The sequence below is a fragment of the Aquila chrysaetos genome, chromosome 17, assembly GCF_900496995.4.
Source record: "Aquila chrysaetos chrysaetos chromosome 17, bAquChr1.4, whole genome shotgun sequence".
NCBI classification, from domain to species: domain Eukaryota; kingdom Metazoa; phylum Chordata; class Aves; order Accipitriformes; family Accipitridae; genus Aquila; species Aquila chrysaetos.
In genome coordinates, this window is record NC_044020.1 from 4,670,140 (window position 1) to 4,687,260 (window position 17,121).

The following is a 17,121-nucleotide window of genomic DNA, read 5'->3' on the forward strand; positions in this document are numbered from 1 at the left end:
TAAAGAGGAAAGCTGAGACAGTCATGGTTTGAGCTTCATATTGGGCTGGGTTCTTTCTCTGTAGTGTGGTGCAGCCACTGTAGTAATGCCTGGGAAATGAAAACCTGGTTAATCAGGATGAAGGGGTGAAAACTGATGCTTTCAGTGCAAATTCTGTTATGGTAAATGAGGTTTTTATAAGGCTATTCTAACATCCATTCAGCTCTCTGTATGCTGCTTGGTTGGTCAACAGCTTCTACAACTCCTAACGGTAGTCCTAATACCTAAATTTGCTGGAATTTTGCTGGAAATAAGGATAGTTTTGTTGGGGTCTTAGAAGGGATTTTTACAGAAAGGAGACAGAATGAATGGGTTTGGGGCAGGACAAAGAATGGAGGAATGTATACATTTTAAAGGGTTATTGAAAATTGTTACAGGAAAGAGGAAAGTAGAACAATTGCAAAGTTGAGAAGCACTGGGTTATATATTCATTAGCTAAATGGCTTCTGCTGCTGCAGTCCCAGAAGCCTTCAGGGTGATCTGTCATGAAGGACTGAAATGTCTTGTGTTGCTGTGAAATTGTCACGTTTTTGCAAACTTGTCAAATCCTGCACAACACTGGAAAATTCATGTCCTGGAAACTCATGCATATAATCTTTTTTTGAATACCATGCATGTCCCTAATCTACTTTAATCCCTAGAAAACCCATTCTTCATTCTAGATGATAGAAGGAAAAAGTCCTTTCAAACTTGATTTACATGTAGTTTCTTAAATTGTTCCCTTAAAGCAGATGTTTCCTTGACCGAGTTTGTTTTTTTTCTCCAAGCAGCAAAGACCAAGGAGGAATTACTGTGTCCATCTCAGGACTGTTCATTGCAGTTATCTTCAAAGTGTCAAGGGATAGCACAGGCCGCTTGTCCATGTTGCTACACAATTGCCAGCTGAGCATTAATAGTTTAAAAGTCAAGTTAAATGGAGGATCTAGGTATGTACAGTAGATTTTCTAATTACTCTGTGGGAGGTAGCAGAGTTTGTAGCATAAGTGCCACTTTTCAAATTTTGACTTTTAGGGATCCAGTTACAGCATATAACTAACTATTGAAGGCTATGAAAATAGATTTTTAAAGGTCTGTTTTCAAAACCAGGCTCCTTTGCTGACTGTGTGAAGTACAGTTAATCTACACTTCTTTGTGCATGTGCCAACAAATGAGCTGACCACACGTACTGTGTATGAAAAAAATGCCATTTGGGCATATTAAATATGACAAGACTGCAAATGGAGGTTTGCAGATATGAAGGTGGTCCAGACTGATTATGCCTTTTGACAAGCTGACCTACAATTTCAGAATAAAACTTTCAAAAGAGAATATGAAACAATGCTTGTAGTTCTCCTCATTTTGATTTCCTAGAAAATTTTTTTGTCTCACTGGAAGACAAAATGTGGCTAATTGAGTATTGTTTATCAACACATTAATATGAACTTTAACTACTTTGCAGATTGCCTTCTAAATAGCTCTTATGAGACTGAGAACCCCTAGCATTTGTCTGAGACTCACAAATTAACAAAAAAAGTCAACTGCACAGTTTACCAATATCACTGTGATCGCATCTCATTAATATAAATGACATTGACATCCCAGTCTGCCAGGTTTTATATTTCAAAGATTTCAATCCATGGTAGAAAGTCATTGTGTTCATTTCTTTTCCTCCAGCTGGATCTACAGGTTTCTGTCTGGTTATCTTGAGAAGCCCATTCACACCAAATTGGATAAAAATGTAAGTTTGCAAATACTGTTTCAGCTAGTGAAGGGAGGAGTTCAAATACAGCCCTTACATTACTGACTTGTCTCTCTTTTCATATAGCTATGCCTAAACATCAAATACAAAGTCCAACTGATGGATGCACAGCTAAAAAAGTATAAGGGTGAGTTGTTGATAACAGCTTTTTGTTAAGTAATTTTCATAGTGCTCAAACTGTAGCCTTTTTTATTAGATGCCAAACCTTTCCTGTGTTCATAGTACAAAAAAAGTGAAGGAAATAAAATACAGCCATTGTTCTATGCCTTTACCTATTACAGAGTCTACCCTAGAAATCTCTTGCATGCACCTTATATACATTCAGATTTCTTGGGTGTCCATAGCAGGTAACCTGTAATCTTTCAGTCTGTTGTAGCTGACCTGTGTTATTTCCTTAGATTTTTGAGATGAACATTTTCATGCTGATCCTTTATGCTCTTGGTACTGTGGACATGAGAAAACCTGAGTTACCAGTAATCCGCTAAAGAGCTAGCAAACATACCTGTAAGGTTTCGTAAACTTAGCACATCTTGTTCTGAACTTGAGTTCAGTGAGATAACAAGATACTGCAGGAAAGCAGCGTCACACTACACACTAAGCATGCTTCTCTTCACACCAATAACAATTTCGGTGTCACTCTTGCAGAGACATGAAGACAAAAGATATCTGTGTCCAAAAAGCATATATCGATATACACATAAGATTTTCACTTCTATAATAAATCCTACAGCTTTTCTTTTTTTTCTTCTTTTTTTTGTTGTTTTTTTCCAAGACTAATAGTATTTGTAGTTTTCGCCAATTCAAATTCACTCAAGTCATATAATTCAGGTCAGAGAGTTTGTTCCCACTCTGCACTTTGCATTATGGGTATTTCTACTATCTGCTCTGCTATTCAGAAGCAGAGTAAGTAGACGTGTATTTTTCCTAAAATGGCCTAGACCTGCCATGTGCCAAGCAGTGGCAAATATTACTAAAAATCATGGTCATCAAGAATGTTTTCTTATGCAGCACATACCTAAACACTTCAGGCACAAGGGCACTCCAAGCTGTGCTGTCATATTGAGGAGCTCATAATCTCTGTGTGAATTCACCAATTCTCTTTAAACCCCTCTTATTTTTGTACAGTATGAACATACCTTACAGTCCAATCAAAAATAACAATCAGACTGAAGTTGCATGTGAGCACCTCTCAGAAAAATTCTTCAGTCATACTGTCTGATAAAGTGCCCTCTATTGTTGTGAACAAATGTCCCTTGTCTTCAACATTGATATGCATAAAAATGTGCTAATGTCATCTTCCAAAGTATTTATTAGTATTTACCAGGATTTCACTAATCATATAGGAGAATTTAGTTGTCTTGTGCAAACACATAACAAAAAAGGGGACTCTGCCCCAGATACTCCTTCTTTCACTGCATGGGAGAGATTTCTGAGGACTGTATTCAGTTGTGAACAACAGGAGAACAAGGCCTAAACCAGGAGGAATTGATGACTTTCCCCATTCCCCAGAGGGAATCTCTCACTTTTTCCCTTTTAACAAGTTTTTTTTATTTTCTTCTTCCTTCTCCCATCATTATTCTTCTTCAGATTCATCATTTCTATAATGCCTTTGCCTTTAACTAAACAATAACCGTTTGTGATGTGTTTTTGTAATAACGGCTGTTTTGTTTTTGTCCATCATTCTTCTAGTCTTAAGCCAGATTGATGCCTTTGCACAAATAGACTATTCCCTAGTTAGTTCTCCAGCAGTCTTCAAATCACACATTAACTTGGATTTGAAGGTAATTTGTCTTTAATATTAGTGTGCGTTCTAAGACTTTTCTGATTCCCTTTTGTGTTGATTCGTTTTCTTTCACTACAGTCTTACTCAGCCTCTCCAATATTTAATTAGAAAAGCACTAAGACATTTGGACATTTTGGTCAAGAGCTATTTTGGAAACCAGATATGACTGTTTATTTAATAAATTAACTGCATTCGTTAATTAACCAAAGCTGTTGTTTAGAATTAAATTATTTCAGAGTTGAAACCCTTCAGAGGTGCTTTATAAACAGCATAAAAGTATTATTTAGGTACACAGCTCTTCCACTGCTGCTTGGTCTTCGCCTGTTACCATTGATATGTACCAATGTGATTGCAATCCACAGCATTTGTTTTGAGATGACTCAGCATCTTGTATATGTACAGGTCACACCCCAACAAAAGACTTCTTACAGCAGTCCTTGAGCAGCACGCAGCAGTTCCTTTCTTATCTATTTTTGACCTTTGTCAGCAAGAGATATCTCAGCAACGCCCGGCTTTTCCAGCAGCTTCAACAGTCCTTGCAATTCAGAGCATCCCCATGGCTCTCAGAACTGACTTCAGTTAAGAAAAGCGTGCTAGAGCTATGGCTGAAACTCTCCCTCATGGTTATTTTGTTCAAGCAACTTCTACCATCCACAAAAAACACTCTGCAAGCAGGATATACATAGCTTAAAAGTACTAAGCAATTATTTATCAGCTACTATAGCTAACTAGAACTTACAGGCTAAGCTTTGACATGCTGATGCCACAATGGTATACTGGATGAGTCTTTGTAAGTCAGTTATTAATCAGTTAAGGAAGTTACTGGTCTTCAGTGCTCCTTGGAACAGGCTGATTCTGGATGGTTATGAGTTGCCATCTTCCAACTCTCAACTTTTTTCTTCGTCTTTTATACCTTTCCATGTCAGTATTTTTCCTGTTGAATCTTTCAGCTACTAACCGTTACAGTGTCAGTAATTACACTACTTACTGTCTGTTCTTACTTTTCTTGTCTTACATGGCCTCGGCTCACATACCTTCTCACATTTTAAGAACTAATTTCTTAGTATAACTGAACCAAGGTTCCACACCTGTGCAGCACTCAAACTAGGTCTTGGAGGACTGGCAGCTGGACCAGGGCTAAGAGTTAGGTGGTATAAAAGGCTCCTGTGTGTCCCTGTCCTAAGCAACTTCCAGTGCTTTTGGGGTTTGCCTGAAGGTTTTCTTGAAATGTCACCCTTAGAATTAAATTAACAAACGTGTCTTTGCCACAAGAGAAAGCAAGCTGTGGTCCAGAGGATTTTTTTGTGTCTCATAGCTGCAGTTCAGATTACTCATTTGAATGCTCAAATTCAAACTTTGAAAGGATGGAGGCCAGATTTTCTCTGTGATTCCTGTATTTTTACAGAAGAGGTAGAATTTGTTGATTTTCAGGGCATATCACAGACTTATTTGCTTACTTCAGGTTTTCTTTAATGTCAAGCTTTTCTTCATGTTAGGAAGAATTCTTTCTGTTCAACCACTGCTAATGCATTCTGACAGATACAAATATTTACAACTAGAAATACTTGATAATGACTCTTTGCAGGGCACAGTCTATCCAGTAGGAAATCACACAGAACCTCCCTTTGTGCCAGCTCCATTTGGTCTCCCAAACCAGGGTGATTCCATGCTCTACCTGGGAGTCTCAAGTTATTTTATTAAGTCTGCTTCACTGGCTTACTACAGAGCAGGGGTCTTTAACATCACCATCTCCAAAGAGGTAAGTATAATTTGCATGTAATAGATTTACAAATATCAGCAGTATGGATGGTCAGCAAAGGAGACACATTATGTTTGTCATTTCACACAGATTTGGGTCACACTTCCACCACTTGTAGGAGGGATCCATGACATTCATTCTATATGTCATCATTTAAAATAGTCAAAGTCTCCCTCAGACCCAAGTCTGAACTTCTTGGAAGCTCTGGGCAAGGAATGACAGGTACGAAAGTCACAGAGTCAGTGTGCAAGGGGGGGGCAGAAAGAACCAAAGAAAGCTTTTTTCCGCATGGATTCCACATAGGAGAGGAATGGACAAGACAGGAAAAAGTATACTGAAGCCACAGTCTGCTGCATAGAGACCCACAACAAATGTATCGGCTGTATTGAGAGCTGGAATAAACCCTCAGACTTAACAGAGCAGCAGAACAAGGCAAGAAGCAGGTACAAGGACACGAAGCTTTCAGCTGTGGGTGAAGAACATACAAGACTTCTCTCAGAAGTGGTTTCCACACTGACATTAGTAGTCAGAGTTTCCAAGAAGTTTTGCTAACTGAAAGAGCGCTAAGAGCATCTTTATAAAAATTGGTGACACAAATGGCACCGACAAACATCATCACAGTGGTCAGCAGCAAAAGGGCAAATGAGATTTTTGAGTCCTGCCTCTGACAGATTCAGTATATTTCATCTAAGAAAGTCCCAAAGGCAGGAAGTAAGCAGGATGCCAGGTCTGTTCTGTCAAAGAATAATGCTTGTTCGCTGGTACGTGCTTCTGAAACATGTCCATGAGAAATCTGTCTCTCTTCTGTTCCACAGAGCACTATGGCTTCCCTAGGAATCATTCTGGGGCAAGGGAATACTAAATCAAAACATAGATTATCTAGAACTAAAGTAGACAGAATATGGTTTTTTTCACCAAGGGAAAAAAAATTTCCCATTTTCAAGCTGATATAATATCTAATTTATTTCATTTGTTTACAGCTTGCTACTACTTTTAACCTAAATACCGCCTTATTCAAAGATTTTGTTCCTGAGGTGGGTACTTTTACTTGTATGGGCTTTTTAAGAGAGAGCAGTAGCTAATGTTTCTTGCAGGTACTATCTGTGTGCTAGCTCCTTCGCAAAACTTTGGAGGAGACAAGGAAACTGAGCTGGTTTGTGATTAGTGGACATATATGTCCACCCATCATAACTCCATGTTCTTCCTAACTGTATCAAATTACTCATTAGTCATTCATTTCCCTGCTAAGTGCTAGATTTGCTCTCAGTCTCTGAAACAGTTATAAAGACTAAGTGGCAGACAGCTTTGGTGACATCAGTTTAATTTTATTCCTATTTGAGGTGTTGGCATCTCTGCTACTGGTAGCCTGACTTCTCTATGCAAATATACCTGATTTATGGCTGCTGGAGATTATATACAATGAGAAGTAATAGTCATGAGGAGCTAAGTTTATAAATGTGTTGCAAGAAATTAAGATACTATGAGATGTTTTAAAAATCTCTGATATGGCAACATTTACTATAAAATTATGAGATTTGGCATCTGTGGCATTGCAAACTAAAGTTTTGTCCTCTAGGAGTTTCTCTATTTTTCAGAAGATTGGCTTTCTGGAAGGCTGCCTCTTTTCCATATTTTTTATATTGTCATTAATTTTTTTTGGCATTAATCACTCATGTCCCTCCTTTCTTTAACATGCGGTGCCAATCCTCTCTTCTTGAAATACAGTTTTCAGGAACAACCCTTAAATATTTCTCCATATATGTTCAATATCAGTGGGTCTAAAGCTTCATCATTTGTCTCTGAAACTGAAGAGTATATGCAATGCTAATTTCGTTATTTCAGTTGGTGTAATTAAAGTGAAGTATTTTTAATATAGGTTAATTAACAAGGGGATTGGTATATAGCACCTGATTATGATGCAGCCACAGAAACTATAGCTTAAGAAAAACTTAACTCTGCAGTCAACTTTTTTTCCTCTGAAATTCCACAGATTGCTCTAAGCTATGTAACAGCATGCCCAGTGCTGCTGAAGCTGATGGCTACATCACCACCTGCGGTCAGTTTAAATGCAGACAGATGCATCTTACAGATCACTGGCTGTGTAGAAGTGTTTGCTGTTCTGCCAAATTCAACCACCCAGTACATCTTTACAGGGAATCTAGTAAGTAACATGAGGTAGAAGATAACATTCAGTGCTAGGGCTGAACAAATCACACACTAATCTTCCAGATCCTTTGAAAATCATAGAGATCAGCATAAAATAGCATATACTGGTCTGCCACAAATATGCATAATGTTTTGATGCATTTCACAGGGAGGAAACATGCACCACATACTGTACAATTTAATAGGCAGGTGCAGAGAGCTACTTATGAAAGCCCTTTTTTCCATGTGGGAGTTGAGTGATTATTCAAGAATAAATTGTAATATATAAATATGTGATTATCTGATGCCCAGTCTTCCTAACTTGTTTGTTATAAAATAGTTCAGTGTGTCCCCAGACATCTTTTCATTAAATTGAAAGTGAGTTCATTATGTCAGCCATGTAAGGACTTAAATGATCCTAACGATAAGGAGGCAATCAGGCCAGTATTATCACTTTGCTCACGCGATCTCAGTTGCTGGCAGAAAGCAGCAAATTCACAAATGATTTCACTATCTACATGTATTGACCAAATAAAAGGTTTAGACATTGTGTTTCCAAACACAAAAGCAATTACATTTGTGCCTGTATCTAAAACAGTATCTATCTGTGTATACAGTCACAGAAGACTGTTCTGTTTTTTCCCCTGCAGACAGCCAGTACCAGAGGCAATCTGACAATAACCAAACAGAAGTTGATTATCTCATTACTTCTGAAGAGGTAACCAAAGGAAATTCAGAAAACAACATTAACAATCCCAACATTAGGACACAGCAGAACTTCATTGTGTCAGCCTGATAGTGCTTGTTTCACCATGAGAAAAAGAAAATTAATTACCTTCTTTCTCACAGGGGCTCTAAGATACTTTTGACTGGTTGATCTAAATCTTGCAGATGAAATATAATAATATTGTGGAACAACCATGTCTCTTGTGCAACGTGGTATTATCCCTTTCTGTAGGTTAAGTACCTTTCCAGATGACAATGTTCAATTTATTGGTTATCTTAAAGGCCTCTGTTTTAGTCTGTGCTGATGTTGGAGAATGAAGTTCAGTAGTTTATTTGAGACCCTCTAAATATCGCTGCCATGCCGTGTCTGAGCATCGTAAACAGAACTACCAGAGTGCAAACACTGCACTGGACCACTGTAACTAGCTCTCTGTGTGCCTTCCCATGAGGGGAAGGGAAAAGTGAGACTACATAATACAGACTGCAGCAGACACCATGCCTTCAAACAAATGAGACTAGAAAGGTGTCTGTAGTTCGAAGCAAAGCTCAGAGCTTTTTAGATTTTGCTTAGATCTTGCTGGTTTTGTGGTTACCTACAGTTATGGGTGTTCTCAGCTGCCTTACAACAAATTTTATTCACACTTCAAGCTGGGCTTTGTTTACAGCCCCCTTCTCCCTAAATGCACCAGCTGGGTAGAAGCTCAGACTTTCAGGCAAGTAGCCCACATTGGTGTTTCTTCTTGTTGGTTCTGTACTCCAAGTTGGGGCAGAATTCCAGAATATATAATATTTTTTAACCTATTACATTTTTGTTAAAGAAAAATGTGAGCAGCCTTTTCTCAGTTTTGGTCACTGGACCTTTTTAACAGGAAAAGAGGACTTGGAGTGATCAGAGCCTGTCAGTATAAGTTTAAGAAGTAATGGTGCCACTCACTTAGAGCTTTTGACACAAGAATGTGTTCTTCTGTTCTTAAAAATGTTGTTTTTCCCCAGTATTATGTTTACAGTGATCTGAGAATGCATTACAGGCATCAGTGGGAAAAGTTAGAAAATAATAATGGTTAGGAATGGATATGAGTTTATTCAAATCATAATGAACATTTGAGGAATGTGTAGTTCAGCCATTGCAGGAAATGGCAGTTCCAGAAAAATTTGATTTCCCAAGTCTTATAGTCAAAGCCCAGGACTACACTTGACTGTAGGAGGAGATTGGTATCAGAAAGATCCCAGTGATTCTAGAACTCATTTGTAGTTGTGCCAGTTTTGATTAAAAGCTGTTGGGAATCAAGGAGTCTTTGGCAAAATTAAATGTGCGAATCAGCATGAAATCGGTATGAAATTCCACAAATGAATCTTCACGCAGTGTGCATAACTTGTGCCTTCATCCTTTCTAGTGAATCCTCTTCTTTTACATCTTTTCCTCAGGCTCCAGTTCTCCCTGCTGCACTCCATTCTTGGCTTCTCTGAGGTAAGCTGATGGTTTTAGTGCCTGGGAAAGGTAGCTGAGCCCTTCAGAGAGAAAAGAAATTCATCTGAACTTGTTGCTGGACAATTCTTAGTCTGTCTTGGGGATATCATCTGCCACTGCTCTTTCTGTTTTGAAAGAGTATATTCTCTGCTTTTCTTTTTCTTTCCAGTAAGAGGAAATACCTCTTGGAGTGTTGTTTGGTTTGGGTTTTTTTTTTTTTCTCATTAGAGGCTCCAAATGTTATGGAGTTATTACTGTGTAACATTAATTGAAACAAAGAGAAGTGTCTGCCTGGGTCTGCATGACCTAGCAAGCCATCATAGTTGATTCTGCTCACTTCTGTATCCAGCAGCACAAAGGCAGGCATGGGGCTAGCACCTCTTCTACCTGTTCCTGACAGCCAGCCTGAATTCACAGCTGGATTAAGTAGGTGCAGCAGTTGGAGCGAATACAAAGTCAGGCTTAAGCTCAGTTTCAGGAATTATCTTGAATCACTTAAACCAAATACCATAAAAATGGGAGTCAAAAATAGGGGATAAAAGGAACACCGTGCCACTGCTTTGATCATTCACTGTAGACTGAGAAATGGTCAGTGTGACTCTGCAGCAGCTTAGCCCAACCTACATCTTTAAGTGAAGGGAGGAGGACACTAATTGCATTGGCATAAGACAGAGCACAAGGACAGGGCAGTTCTTGCCACCCAGAGAACAGTTCACTTCTGAGAAGTGAGTCCTGGCAGCTGAAATGGGCTTGAACAGATTTCATTCCTAAAGTTAAGGTTCAACCCAGATACTTAACATACAGAAAAAAAAAACCTTCAATTTAACTTACTGCAAGAAAAATGTGACACCTCTTTGCCAGTATATTTTACATTGTTCAGCTGCATCTTAAACCAAAAAAAGATCTTTTTTACCTGAGATTTTCTCTGCTAAGCTCTGTTCCAATCTTTTTTGCATGTCACTCCAGTTCTAACCCTCCATCTCCCCTGTCAAGCTGCAATCCCATAGGCATCAGGCAATAATCACCAAATGTGTTTACCCCCTCACAGCAGATTTCACTGGCGGAGAATTTTCTGTCTTATGCTTTACGGAGCGCAGTGATCCCAGTAATCAATGGTAAGGATTGTGGCCAGTTCCTGAGCACAGTTGGTGGGAAAGCAAGACCGAAACCATAAAAGGGAGTGCCCAGCTTTAAAGACTGGGTTATGGGAGGTTCTCTGACTGTTTGGCTACACCTGGACAGGTCTGCTCTGCGCTGGACTTCAGTCCTGGTCCCTCAGTCACCTGGATCAGGGGCTGGGACAGAGCAAGTCTTGGCTCCCTTCCAAACAGCGGGCTTGGGTTTCCTTTTCACTGGATGCAGCGTGGCAGCAGAGCTGACACATAAGCTTGAGTCTTGTCCTGATGCAGAGTCAAGCCATGACCGGAGAATGGCCCAGACTGGGGAAGTGCAGAAGCACACTTACTTCTTGGGGCTTCGGGGTGACATCTCTAACTTTATCACCTCCCTCTGCCTTTGTGCTTCACCTGCTGCCACAGGCAGGACAAAGTAGAACATCGGTTCAGTGGGATGCAGAGAGTGAGGGATGATGAAGAAAGAGGTGAAGGTGGAAAGAAGCAAGTGGAAGAGGACAGAAGGTGCCTGTGAGGTAAACAGGGGTGAGGAGGCTGCTGAGGAAGGAAGTGAGCTATTGATGAGGAGAAAGGAAAGAGAACGAAAGGGAGAGATGCAAAAGTCAGATATTTGGAAAAGCAAATAGGAATAGAGCTGAGGCTTGATCCAGGAAGGTAGTCATAGATGAGAATAAGAGGGACAGACAGGATTAGAGGATCAGGTAGAGAAGAAAATGAAAGGAAGATGGAGAATAAGTCATAGTGGGAAACAGCAGAAATCAGATCTTGTGGGGCAGATACCTGGAGAGGAGCAAAGGCAGTCAAATCCCAGTGTTAGAGAGCTGAGAGACTGTTAAGAGGTTTGTATGCAACTTTTTCACAGGATTTTTTGCTTTTTAGCACATATGAGTAATAGCTCCCTTGAGAGGCACAAGGACAGCTGATTAAAGGGAAATTGCAAAACAAATCAAGTTCCTTGAGAAAGATACTTCTGAAGTGCATTTTATTATTACATTCAAATGTATTTATATTTGTCCTTTCCAAAGATAAACTAGGAAAAGGATTTCCTCTTCTTAACTTGGCCCACACTACCCTGACTAGACCTGTAATAAGAATGAATCAGGTGAGAAGTCCAATTTCTTGTTAAAGAATATTGCTTCTTTTTCAGGCCTGACACATTTGTGTGTGTTCCTGTGTTGGGTAGATCTAAATGTTGCTAATAGTAAAGCTTTAACTGTACATTAGATATAAAATCCAAACTCTGGATCAAAAATGAGCCCTCTACCCCTCCACCCCTAGCAGTTGTAGGTTATAAAGGGTCCACCAGCCCTTTGGGGTATGCCAGCATGGGGTATGCCAGCAGGGCTTAGGAGCATTGAGTGCGTGAGTCCTCACTACTCTGACCGTTCTCTACTAAGGCTCATAGGCAACCTGAGCGTCTCAGTGTGTTTCTCAGCCTTCTGGAGGGTTTTATTAACTTACATCAGAGCCCATTCCTCCCCTAAAGCTAACAAAAGTTCAGGAGGCATAAAGCCACTCTTGTCTCCTGCCCTGCTGAGGGGCTTACCATGGGATCTAGTCCCAGAGTACTGACCCTGAATATGTCCGTCTGAAATTTAAGGTAATTTTACATGTTCTTCTTTCCTCAGGGTCATCTGGTGATTTCCACTGATGTTCACTACAAACGTGAGGAAGGGGGAGATGAGGACCTTCACAGTCACTCCTAATGTCCCTTTACTTTTAAACAACAATAAGAGAAAAATGTAGTCTCCCTTCCGCTGGCTTGTAGGGAGTAGATGCTATAACACTAGAAGCATGGCTTTTCGTCACTATTTTTAATGTTCTAGTAAAACTTCTTAATCACTTTTCACAAACTAAATCTGTTGGGTTTTAGTACAGTGAGTGTAGCTGAGTGTTACTGATGCTTTAGAAAACTTGTTGCAGCCTGATGAGAAGGGGTGACTGGTTCTTTTCACTACTTATAGACACCACATTTCATTAATTTTAGGAACCAGTTCTTGCATTATTCAATTTATCTCCATTAGTGTTAGCAAAACTTTGTGTATGGAGTGAGACCTTATTCTTCGCAAGAATTTCACAATTTGGCCCTTTTTAACTGGATACCAAGGGTAGGAACAGGTTTATAAAATCCAATGAATTACCATAGAATTATAGAAACATATTATCTAGTCCAGACACTGGCTCAAAACAGGACTAATTAGATCAGGTAGCTGAGGGCTGTGTCCAGTCGAGTCTTGAACCCCTCCAAGGATGGACATTCCACCAACCTCTCTGGGCAACCTGTTCCACTATTTAACTACCTTCAGAATAATTTTTTTTTCCTAATATCTAATCAGTATTTCCTATGTTCCAACCTGTTCTGTTGCCTTTTGTCCTATCACCGCACACTTCCAAGAAGAGTCTGGCTCCATTTTCTCTGTATTCTCTGATCAAAAAGTTGTAGACAACAAAAAGCTCTTTCAAGCCCTCTCTTCTCCAGGCTGAAGAGGCCTGATCTCTCAGACTCTCCTTGTAGGTCATGTTCTCCAGCCCCCTTGGTGGCACCTGCTGGACTTGATCCAGGATGTCGACATCCTTCTTGTACTGGGGAGCCCAAACTGGACACAGTACTCCAAATGCAAGTGTCAAATAGAGGGGAAGGATCACTTACCTGGACCTGCAGACTTATGTTCGACTTGTTGTCCACCAGGACTCACAGATCCTTTTCTGCAGAGCTGCTTTCTAAACAGCCACCAGCTTGTACTGCTGCTGGGAGTTATTTCTTCCCAGATGCAAGACTTCACACTTGCTTTTGTTAACTTTATGTGGTTCCTGTCAGCTCACTTCTCCAGCCTGTCCAGGTTTCTCTGAATAGAAGCACTGCCCTCCAGCGTGTTGACTGCTCCCCCCCAATTTGGTGTCATTCACAAACTTGTCGAGAGTGCACCCTGTCCCATCATCCAGCTGGTATTAAACAGTATTGGTCACAGTACTGTTTCCTGTGGGACCTCAACTAGTTACTGGTCAACAGCTGGATTTTGCTGGTCAAAGCTCTTTGATTCTGGCAGTCCAGCCAATTTTCCACCTACCTTCTCCAGCCCATATGTCACCAACTTGGTGATGAGACTAAGGGAGACTGTGTCAAAGGCCTTGCCGAAATCAAGGTATAGAACACCACTGCCCTCCCCTTGTCCACAGTCCCAGTCAGCTCATCACTGAAAGCAATGAGGTTGGTCCGGAATGGTCTGCCCTTGGAAAACCCATGCTGGCTGCTCCCAGTCACCTTCTTATTCTTCATGTGCTTTAGAAATAGCTTCTAAGACATTTTGCTCCATAACCTTCCCAGGGACTGAGGTGAGACTGACTTCTCTGGATCATCCTCCTTGACCTTCTTGAAGACAGGTGTGACATCTGCCTTCTTCCAGTCATGAGGAACCTCTCTCAAGTGCCACGACTTTTTGAAGGTGATAGATAGGCAGCAGCTTCACAATGAGATCAGCTGGGCAGAACCTTCAGCACCTCCAGATGCATCTGGCTTGGTCCCATGGATTTGTGTATGTCCAGCTGGGTTAAGTGATCCTGAAGTCTGTCTTCCTCCACTGTGGGTGCTGCCCACAGACTCTGCTAGGAGCTCAGCGGCCTGGGAGGCCAGAGAACAAGTCTTGCTAGTGAAAACGGCCTTTTCTGTGTCTCTTGTCACTAGTGCCCCGGCCCACTGAGCAATAAGCCCACATTCTCCTTAGCCTTTCTTGTACTATCGATGTACTTACAGAAACCTTTCCTGTTGCCCTTCACCTCCCAAACTAATTTCAGCGCCAACTGAACTTTGGCTTTCCTGACTTCATTCCTACATGTGCAAGCAATATCTTTGTGTTCCTTCCAAGTAGCTGGTCTCAGTTTCCATCTTCTGTATGCTTCCTTTTTGTGTTTGAGTTCACTCAGGAGCTCCATGTTCATCCATGCTGGCCTTCTGCCACAGTTGCTCAACTGTCTGAACATTGTAATGGACCGTTCTTATGCTCTGAGGCGGCTGCCCTTGAAGATTAGCCAGCTTTTCTGGGCCTCTGCTCTCCAGGGCAATTTCCCACAGATGCTGCCAAGCAGGTCCCTGAAATCTGCTCATCTCAAGTCTGTGGTTGTAATTCTGTTCTTTGTCTCGCTCGCTCCTCCCAGGATCTGAAACTCCACAGTCTCACGCTCACTGCAGCCAAGGCTGTCCTTGGCCTTTACATCATCCAGCAGTTCTTCCTTGTTTGTGAGTAGCTGCAGCTCTTTGAGGGTATCAATCTCCAAATAATTTTGTACCGCTTGTATTTGTAAAATGGAGCTGGAAGATTTCTTTTGTCTTATGTCAGTGTCACCAGAGACATTCAACCAAGAGATAGTAAAAGTGTATGGAAAGGAAAACTAGTCTACAAATGTCACGCTACAGAAAGTTCAGTTCCAACGTGGGACAGAAATGTGGCTTGCATTTGATTTTTAGCTGAATCAGTTTATTTATCTAGCTGGCTGCTACAGTTTTTTACTAAAAAAAAGCATCCTGAAACCCAACAGCAGTAAATCACAACAGGACTTCCAGTTCATTGTGTTCTGTGGTAGGTGAAGAGTGACTAGAAGAAGAACAGAAAAAGAACTCAAAAGAAATGGAGATTTATAAATAGTTTGGTGTCCCTCATTGATAACACTTCAGGCACTTTCTTCTGCCTATTTGGGGAAGAATTCATGAGATGGGGAAAAAGAGAACTAAAGCCCTGGTGCCCATCTCTTCTCTCTTCCAGTGGTGCTTCAGGACCAACAGACGAGTGTCATGGCCACGTGGGCCTTTTCAAACCAGAGCTGTGGCTTAGCACGACACTGCCCCTTAAGCTCTAGTCCTCTGGCTGTTGTTCACAAACAAAGAAATTGTTTCTCCTAGGGCTAAAGAGGATGCTGTATATGCCAACAGTTCCCCTGTATCATTCTATACTTACCTACTGGTCAGTATACCATTTTGCATCTGGTATTGTTTCCTGATTGACAGAACCATGGAAGCGATGCATGTCCCTCAGTGTGCCGCAGACTAGAGCGCATGGAGAAGGGGGACAATTGGGGAGGCAGAGAACTGGGGATGTGCGGAAGGGGGACCGCTGGAGCACTGAGCCGAAGGCAACAGCTGGACTCATGCAAAGCCAAAGTGATCTGCAGAGATGCAGTACCAAGTCTCCATTGATTGCCATACTGATAAGCTCATTTGGTTTCTTGTATATTGGGTAAAAAGGATTGCAATCTGTATCCCCTTCAGCATATAAACTGAAGCAAATTCTTGGTGGCTCAACAGAGAAAATGAAAAAAATCATTCCTTTTAGAGGTTCTTTGTAACACCTTGAAAGGTGAAAAGTTTGGGTGTAGAAACTATTTATAGCATATTTGAATGTGTTATCTGAATGTGTCTGCAAGCAGATATTTCACTTTTACTGCTGTATTTGTGGAAAGAAATGATGAAACTGTTCTGAAAGCCTTAGTCTGTTAACTTTTGCTGAAAGTTTTATCTAAGCTGGGTGGTACTCCATTAGAAGAACCATAAAATGTTAAAAGGAAATGATGAGGATAAGCTGAGATAGTTTTCAGACAATTCAGTTGTTTGTAAATCTTGGAGATCTATATGGATGGAAACAGTGGTGCTTTTCCCTTGCTTTGAAGGAACTGCAGAACTTGTGCAAAAAATTTAAAGGAGAGGTTTATGTAACTGAGGGTGTGATTTTTATTCATCCTCAGTTGCCAGAGATATAAATAATGAAATTATTATGCATGTGACTCCCTGCGGTGAATGTTAAATCTGTGTAAAGTATGAGTATTTGTTGACTGACTGACAAATGACTCTACCCTTTTCTATTCATGGATTGCACAATGAAGTGACTCAGATTGTCCAGCAAAGTGCTCCATGCCTGAGGGAATTTCCTTGGTTAACATGCAAGCTAATTGATTAAATCACCTCTTTGACAAGCCAAGTAGTACTGGTTAGCTAAAGTTAACTGCATAAGCAAGCAGAAGAAATAGAGAATATTGACTGCAAGGACTTGATACTATATATTTGCACCACATATATACACTATAGTATATATATGCTATAATACAGATACTATATGTTTTATGGTTTTCTGTATCCTGAGCAATTTCGGAACAGGTGGGCCTAGACAGTTGTTTTCCATCTGTTCTTCCTAGGAATGGCACATTCATTTATTTCTTTCACAATATAGACCTGGCTATAAGTATCAGTCCTGTGGAACTACTGGAAGAGGTCCTCCACTGGGGTTTCCTCTCAGGTCCATCTGAAAAATCAGTGCCGAAACGGTGTGCCACAAAGGCAGCACG

At 40.7% G+C, this 17,121-nt stretch overlaps 1 protein-coding gene across 1 annotated transcript in view; it reads left to right on the forward strand.

The window, feature by feature from the left end:
- The window catches only part of LOC115352567 (BPI fold-containing family C protein-like), a 30,074-nt gene extending 14,421 nt beyond the window's left edge, over positions 1-15,653 (forward strand). Inside the window, exons 5-16 of the mRNA XM_041129614.1 lie at positions 810-965; positions 1,693-1,756; positions 1,844-1,904; positions 3,467-3,558; positions 5,146-5,319; positions 6,300-6,353; positions 7,310-7,480; positions 8,115-8,182; positions 9,616-9,658; positions 10,710-10,773; positions 11,817-11,893; positions 12,420-15,653. Of these exons, the coding sequence (XP_040985548.1) occupies positions 810-965; positions 1,693-1,756; positions 1,844-1,904; positions 3,467-3,558; positions 5,146-5,319; positions 6,300-6,353; positions 7,310-7,480; positions 8,115-8,182; positions 9,616-9,658; positions 10,710-10,773; positions 11,817-11,893; positions 12,420-12,497 (1,102 nt within the window). The 3' untranslated portion in view covers positions 12,498-15,653. The remainder of the gene's footprint in view (positions 1-809; positions 966-1,692; positions 1,757-1,843; positions 1,905-3,466; positions 3,559-5,145; positions 5,320-6,299; positions 6,354-7,309; positions 7,481-8,114; positions 8,183-9,615; positions 9,659-10,709; positions 10,774-11,816; positions 11,894-12,419) is intronic.
- Positions 15,654-17,121: the final 1,468 nt, after the last annotated feature.